The following is a 7,773-nucleotide window of genomic DNA, read 5'->3' on the forward strand; positions in this document are numbered from 1 at the left end:
TTAAAGCATGGGAAGAGGGAAAACAAGCTGCGGGGTGATTTTGATTTACAGAAATCAACTAAGGTCTTTAAAACAAAGGAGCCTGGGAGACGGGAAGGCGGCCTGGCTCTTTATCTAGTCGTGTGCCTGGCATCCTGTTTACTGAGATACCCATCTTTGAAGTGGATGCTTTGGCAAGCAAAGCTCAAGTCAGGCACTTGCATTACAAAAAAGAGAAAACCCAACGTCAGGGCTTCCACTACACCTACTTAAATGTTGGCCTGTTTCCATCCCCTGATTTATTGCCACCTGACATACTACATATTCAACTTATTTTTCTCCTTTCTTTTTTGGCCTTTCCCATTCGGGCAGGTGTTTGTTCACTGCTGTCACGGATGAAGTGCTCAATAAATATTTGCGGAATGAATGGATGCATGAATACACGGGTCTTGAGGTCAAGGAAGGTTTCCAGTGGGGCCTTAATCTTTCTGCCAGACTGTGCCTGTGCCTCTCGCCCTTGCGCCTGGCTCAGACCAGGGAGGCCCGGGAGGAGGTGGCTGCGGAGAGCAGAGCTCCCACCTGGGCGGCAGAGAGAAACAATTGCCCCCTGATGCACAAGTGTGGGTACAGTGACCTCTTGTGGCCAAGGCCTAGGATAGCATCTTCCTAGTTCCCCTGTGGGGCCCTCAGTTCCCGTGTGAGGTCTGAACAGTGGTTGAATCCGAATGGAGATGGGCTGTAAGCACAACATACATACTGTATTTCAAAGGCTTAATACAAAAAAAAAAAAAGATTGTAAAATCTTTTAAAGTTTTAAAACTTTTTTAGTTTTTTTTTTTAAGATTTTATTTATTCATTTGACAGAGACACAACCAGAGAGGGAACACAAGCAGAGGGAGCGGGAGAGGGAGAAGCAGGCTTCCCGGAGCAGGGAGCCCGATGCGGGGCTGGATCCCAGGACTCTGGGATCATGACCTGAGCCAAAGGCAGACGCTTAATGACTGAGCCACCCAGGCGCCCCTAAAACTTTTTTAGTTTTAAAATAACAACATGTTAAAACTGTAATATGTGGGGTATTTAGGTCAAATATATTTATTTGGGTCAAGTAAAATATATTATTAAAAGTTCACCTGTTCCCCCCCTTTAAAAAATATGGCTCTTAGAAAACTTAAAATTACACATTTGACTCACATTATATTTCTATAGGATAATGCTGAACCACGGGCGAACTCTAACCATCCACCCACCGCCTGGTGTGGAGGGACAAACTCCAGCTAGGTGACCTCAGGCCAGTTATCGAGCCTCAGGCTACAGCCAATGGGACCGTGGTGTGGATGAAATCAGATGGTGCAGCCTCCGCGGTATGCACAGCACTCGATGAGAAGCATGCTGATTCTGTAAATGAGAGAGCCCATCGAGTGAAGCGGTTTTGCTTATCCTGCTACCGGCAAACATGACACATAGTAGGTCCTAAAGAAGGGTTAGGACTCTCCCGAGCATGCCCAGAACCCGGCAGAGTACTAGGCAGGCAGCCCCCTAGTTTCTACTGGCTCTGGAAAGGAAAGTTGTCCAGTTCTTTCCTTTCTGACACAGAGTTCTGGTCTCCAGACCCTCCTTCCTCAGACCCTGGAGTCCTGGCCCCAGTTCCTCCTTCTCCAGCCCCCCAACCCTCCTCCCTCAGACCTCGGAGTCCTGGCCCACAGCCCCCCAGGCCCTCCTCCCTCAAACCCAGGAGTCCAGGCCTCAGCTTCTGCGGGGTCACGGGTAACCGGTCCCGTCCGTCCCCCTCCCAACCTCACACCGAAGCCCGGGCGGAGGGGGTTTATTCGCAGCGCTCCTTACAGGCCGCCCCGCACTCCCCGTCGGCGGGGCCCGGCGCAGAACCGGGGTCGCTGGGCGGCGGGGGTGGCGGCCCCTCCTCGTCGCGCGCCCCGCCGCCCTTGCCGATGGCCAGGCGGGGCCGGCCGCGCTGCAGGCCGTCCAGGAGGGCGCAGGCCTGGCAGAGCGCGCGGCTGGCCAGCGCCCCGCAGCGGGAGCAGGCGCCGGGGGGCGGCGGCCGCGCGGCCGGGGCCAGGGCCAGGCGCTCGGCCGAGTGCACCAGGTCCAGCGCCGCCGACGGCCGCGCCGCCTCCAGGAGCTTGAGCAGGTGGCGCGCGTGGCCGCGGAAGGCCTCGGGCGCGTAGACGCACTCCTCCGAGAAGTAGTCGAGGCGGCGGAAGTGCGCGTACAGCACCACCTCCTTCTGCGAGGCCAGCTGCAGGGGGCGGCAGCGCGGCAGTGCGCCCCCCTCGCCCCGCGAGCCCAGGCCCCCGCCCCGGGCCAGCCGCCCCGCGTCGCCCCGCAGGAAGTTCATGAGCACGGTCTCTGCCATGTCGTCGGCGTTGTGGCCTGGGGGAGAGAGGGAGAGCAGGTGAGGTGGGGGCGCCACCGTGGGGCAGCCAGGACCCAGCCAGACGGGGAGGGGCCTGCAGAGTGGCACGGAGTGTGCCACCCGGCCAGGGAGACCCCACCCCCAGGACCCAGAGAGAGATGGGGAGGGGATGGAAAGTGGCAGAAGGTGACCAGGCCCTGGAGGCCTCACACCCCAGACCCTGTGGGGCAGCCAGGACCCAGAGAGATGCAGAGGGGTGTGGGGAACAGCACGGAGGGCCACACAGGGCCATGGAGACCCCTGGGCACCATGGCACAGCCAGGTGGAGGCTGGAGGTGGTCACAGTGAGAAACAAGAGGAGAACACACACAGACTTCCGGGGAGCAACTCGGGGTGCCCTCCTTTGCCACCCACTTATGGCCAACCAGGCCCTGTGCTAGTTGCCTTCTCACGAAGGTAGTAAAAGTGCTTTACGCTACAAGTACCATTTCAGTCTCAGAAGTGTGCTTCCTACTGCACAGAAGTCAAAATGGCATTTAACCGTTAATGGAGATTCTCAAGCGAGCTCTTGTCTCAGTGCCTCTGGGAATGCAGATCGCGGAATTTAGAAAGACCAGGGAGGAAGTAAGGGAATATTTACACAACAATCACCATAAAAACATAAGCTAAATCTCTACTTATTCTGCATCTTGTCATCTTATACTTGAGTCTGTATAGTCCAGACAGTAAAACACTGGTCTTCTTAGGGCTTCTCCAACTGGCCATACTAACCCTCCTCAGGGCCTTTGTATAAGCTGTTTCCTCTGCTCAGAACCCGACCCTCTGTCCGACCTTCACTGGTTACTTGGGTGGCCTTCAGGTCTTCGCTCACTCTGGAAATGCTTCCTAACCCCTACTCTTCTCCCTTCACTGGGTGCTCCGGCTATAACCTGGCAAAGTGTGATTTTCTTTAGTAGCACTTCTCAGGTTATAATTATGCATGTGAGAGAAGAGCAGGAACAGAGACTGTCTTGTGTGTCATCACGATGGCAAACATTTCTGTAATGCCTCCTGTTTCCAGTCTCTGGTCTAAGTGCCTACACATAACTCATCTAATTCCCAACAACCCTGGGACCTCGATATTATTAATAAGCCCATTTTACAGAAGAGGTAACTGCGGTTAGGTAATGCTCTGGGCTACGTAGCTTGTATCTGGTACGCAGTAAATGGTCAAGGATTATGTGTGGAAGTAATGACTGGGAGAGAATAAGGGTTAGCAGAGAGGAGAGGCCGACAGAGAAAAGCAGTTCAAAGACAGTTGCGTTTCAGACTACAGTTGGCTTCTGATGGGTGGTACCACTTCACTCGCCTCCTTTTGTGAGGGGAGACACAAAGAATGTCATTTTTTAAAATGCAGGGAACCACAGCCCCCAGAGAGTACCCCTCCACCCTTCTAGCTGCCAATGTGATGGCAGTGACTCAAAAGCATGCAGCGCCCATCCCAGGCATGCACGCGTACTGTGCCCGTACTTCACTTCACACACCTTCAGCGGGCATGCATATCCCCTTCTCCTCGTGGACAGCCTCCACCCAGGGCACACCCAGCGTCTCCTTCACCACTTCTTGGACCCGGGCCCAGGCCCTTTAGGTCCCGCCCCTCGCCCCTCGGCTGCAGTGCCTGCGCTCACCCGTCACGATGTGCGTGGCTCCCACGAGGCGCGCCCCTTCCTCCAGCGCGCGGCGCCGCAGCACCCCGCAGAAGGTGCAGCAGGCGCGGCTGCGGCCGGAGCCGGCCGTGCTGCGGGCCACGGCGTCCATCGTCCAGCCCCCGAAGAGGTCTGCGTAGGCCACGACGGTGAGCGGGAGGTCCCAGCGCGCCGCCTGGCGTCGCACGGCCGCCAGCGCCGCGTCGCGGTAGCCGCTGATGCCCTCGTCCACGGCCACCAGGCGCAGCGAGACGCCCAGGCGCGGCGCTAGTTCGCGCAGCACGTGCGCCAGCACCGTGGAGTCCTTGCCGCCGGAGGCCCCCACGGCCACCACCGCGCCGGGCGGCAGCAGGCGGCCCGCCAGCACCGTGTGCAGCACCTCGGCCTCGAAGGCGGTGCAGAAGCAGGCCCCGCACAGCGCTTGACCGGAGCGCGGGCGGCGGAGGGCAGCGCGCGCCGCGTGGCAGGAGGCGCACTGCGGGGCGGGCATCGCGGGTTCCGGGCGGGCCGGGAGGAGTTGGCTTCTCCTGGACAGGGAGAGAGGGGAGGCAGGTTACGTACGGATTCTGGTTTGCGGGGGTCGTAGCCTCCGGGGAGGCTGCTAGCTACCTCTCCTGCCCAAATTGATCCAGGGCCACGTGCAGGTAGAATATGCTTTTTCTGGATGTTCTGGCTTCAGGAGGCTTCTCGTAATGCACCCCATTGTGCAGCAAGTAGAGAAGGAGCCTGAGTTGGTATGGGGGTGGGGTGGGAAAGACAAGCAAGTTACACTCAGAATTAGGTTGTGTCCTGTTTGAGGTGTTGAGGCTGCATATTAAGAAGCAGTGTCACAGTCTCCAGGAAGGCTGTCCCTGTTACAGCCCAAATCAGAGGGACAGGGTGGAGATCTTTGACCTGGACCTCCAGAGCTGTTTAGAGAGCCTGGGAGGGTCAGCAACTCTAAGGAAAGAGAAGGGGTAGGGGACTGCAGCTTTATTCAGGGGAAGGGGGAGAAAGGGAAACACCAACTGGATTTCACTTTGGGTGGGGGTGGGATACTGTCTCCCGATTGCATCCTCTGCAGAGCAGGGTGATCACCAACTCCAGGGAGACACAGAGGCAGCGTGGATCACATCTCCAAGGACACCAACTGGGGCTGCTTCTGTTTCCCAGGCAGGGTGGATGGGCCGCCAGGATTGGACTCGATTCTGCTCTGGTATCAGAATCTCCCACAAGTTTCTGTGGACTTACAAAACGTGGATTAGCCCATCCTCGACCCCTTTCTGTCCTCCCTCCTCCTACCTTGTTCCTTCCCAGCAGAAACTCCAATCCTCCAGCCACATGCCTGGTAAACCCATAAAAATCCACCAGGCTCAGTACCGCCTCCCCAAGCCACCATTGCCTCCAGCCTGGCCTAGTCCAGGAGCCTCTGAGCAGGTCACCCTGCTTCTAGGATTTGCCACAATACGTGGAGTCATCTTATGTGACTTTGTTTACTGTCTGTGACTTTCTGAGGCAGGGCCCATGCCATTCAAATGTCTAATAGGCATCTCAAAACCCAGATTCCTGATTGTTCTTCCCACACTTGCTTCTCCTGCAGTGAAGAGCAGCTCCATCCTTTCAGCTGCTCAGGCCAGAAGCCTTGGGGTCCAGGACCCCAGCCTGCTCTTCCTCCACCACCCTTCTCACTCTCCCCGTGGGTGACTCCAAATTGCAACGTCGAGTCGCAGCCATTCCTCCACATGTCCCACTGAGGGTGCCCCAGAGACATTCTCAGACCTCAAACCCCAAATGCCCAAATGGAAGACAGCAAATCCTGTTTGACTAGCTTCTACGCAGACCCAGAAGCCAACACTTCTCACCATCTGCACGGCTGCCACCCTAGTCTGACCCACCATTTGTTCTCATTTTAGGAAAAGCCAGTGGTCTCCGAGGCTCTCTGTGACCTGGCTCCCTTTTTCTCTGACCTTGTCTGCCTCCTCCTCGCTCATGCTGGTCTGTACTCTCAAACACTGCAGGACACACACCTACTGCAAGGTATTCGCACTGGCTCTTCCCTCTGCTCAGAGTACTCTTCCCTGTCACTGGGCCAGTAAGTAGCCCTTAGGAGCCATCAGGCATGACCATCAGGTGCATCTGTCAAGCTGAGCAACGGCCCCTTGAAGTTTTTTCTCTTTTGAGTTGATCTTCCCTCTGCTCTTGTGGTTTATCTCCTGCAGAGTCTCCAATCTCCTTTGGAGAGTCCTCTTCATGGTCCTCAGGTCCTGCCCAGCCCATTCTCCTTGTGGGTGACTCTGCTTGTGATGTCCATCTGGCTGGTCCTCCAAATGCCCCACTGAGGATCCTGTCGAGGCCCTCTCTCAGATCCCAAGTGCCCACACTGGCCAGCCTCCCATCCCCCCCGCCCCCCAGGCAGACATCTGTTCTTACCCAGCTGTTTCCTGTCTCCTGAGGGCACCACCACCTTCCGCCCAGCTCCTCCACAGGACAGGACATAGTCACCCTGGATTCATCCCTCCTCTTGCCCTAAATCTACAGTCACCCAGTTCCGGGGGTCTGCCTCCTGAAGGAGGAAGACCCTGGCAGGTGTTGAGTCTGTGCAGGTTGTCAGAGACTCATAGGCCAGGATATGGAGTTTGAATTTTATTCAGAGAGGGTTTTGAGCAGGAAAGGGATATGATCTGACTTATGTTTTAAAAGGATCCCATTGACTGCTGTGCGGGGAACATACTTGAGCGGGCAAAAGCAGAGGCAGGGAGCCCAGGGAAGAGGCTATGGCAATAGCCAGTGATGGTCACAAATGGCCTGGTTGGGGGTGGTGGCAGTGGAGGGGGGAAGGAAGGGTGCAGCTCTTCTGGAGGACTCGAGCTGTTTTGAAGGTAGAGTCCATAGGACTTGCACGAGACTTGGATTGTGGTGGGGGCTCAGCTGATGAGAAAAGATGAATGGAGACTGACTTGGAGGTTTTGGCCAGAGCTCCCAGGAAGATGATGGGGCCATTTCATCAGGAAGGCCACAAGGAATTCCATTTGGACATATCAGGTTTGAAATGCCTGCTGAGCATCTTCCTGCAGAAGACTTTATGGATCCGGCCTGGGTCAGGTGCCCCCTCCAGGCTCACAGATCCGCTAGTATGCCTCCATCCCCGCCTGACCACGACTCTACCTGTCAGTGGCAGACCTGTCCCCTTTGGGGTACTAAAGGCAGGGACTGGGTCTGCCTTGTCCACTGCCGTCTCCCCCCAGCCTCGCATAGGGCTTGGCCCAGTGCCCGCGCTCAGTAAATAACGTAGAATGTGGGAATAATAAGTGCCCCCCAGAAGAAGAGACGCGGACCTCCGGATTGCAGCCTTGTCAGAGGGATGATAGTGTGTGACATCCTTCTATCAGAGCAGAGGTTCGAGGACACACTAGGGGCCTCTTGAATGTACCCGATGCCGTGGGGGTGGGCAGAGAGATGGTGGAATCCCTACCTGGCGGAAAGGGTGGGTGGGAAAGAGACAGGATGGACCACAGTGTCCAACGTGGGGATCCTGGCCAGAAGGCCTCTGGGGCACAGCCGTTAGGGAATCCAGGGGGCTAGCGTCACCACTTCCCGAGCCTCTCGACTTCACATGGCATCGCAGTTAAGAACAGGGACCCACGGGCCCATCCGCTGCAGGAGGAACAACTCACCTGGACAGAACGCGGTACTAGAACGTCCAAAGTGCCCCACACGCGGAAGTCTGGCACGGAAGTGGCTCCGGAGACTACAACTCCC

General features: G+C 56.7%; 1 protein-coding gene across 3 annotated transcripts; it reads right to left on the bottom strand.

Moving 5' to 3' along the window:
* Positions 1–908: 908 nt before the first annotated feature.
* Positions 909–7,773, bottom strand: CTU1 (cytosolic thiouridylase subunit 1). Of its 3 annotated transcripts, XM_035724867.1 has the most exons (4): positions 7,689–7,773; positions 6,042–6,358; positions 4,018–5,253; positions 909–2,367 (listed from the first exon to the last, which is right to left on the bottom strand). In XM_035724867.1, the coding sequence occupies exons 3-4, from the start codon at positions 4,523–4,525 to the stop codon at positions 1,802–1,804; spliced, it is 1,074 nt and encodes a 357-aa protein (XP_035580760.1). In that variant the 5' UTR covers positions 4,526–5,253; positions 6,042–6,358; positions 7,689–7,773; the 3' UTR covers positions 909–1,801. The 3 variants fall into 3 exon arrangements, with proteins under 3 accessions (XP_035580760.1, XP_035580762.1, XP_035580761.1); XM_035724869.1 differs by lacking the exon at positions 6,042–6,358 and having other exon boundaries at positions 4,018–4,562; positions 7,689–7,741; XM_035724868.1 differs by lacking the exon at positions 7,689–7,773 and adding an exon at positions 6,445–7,675 and having other exon boundaries at positions 4,018–6,358.

This window comes from Zalophus californianus, chromosome 17, assembly GCF_009762305.2.
Source record: "Zalophus californianus isolate mZalCal1 chromosome 17, mZalCal1.pri.v2, whole genome shotgun sequence".
Lineage (NCBI taxonomy): Eukaryota > Metazoa > Chordata > Mammalia > Carnivora > Otariidae > Zalophus > Zalophus californianus.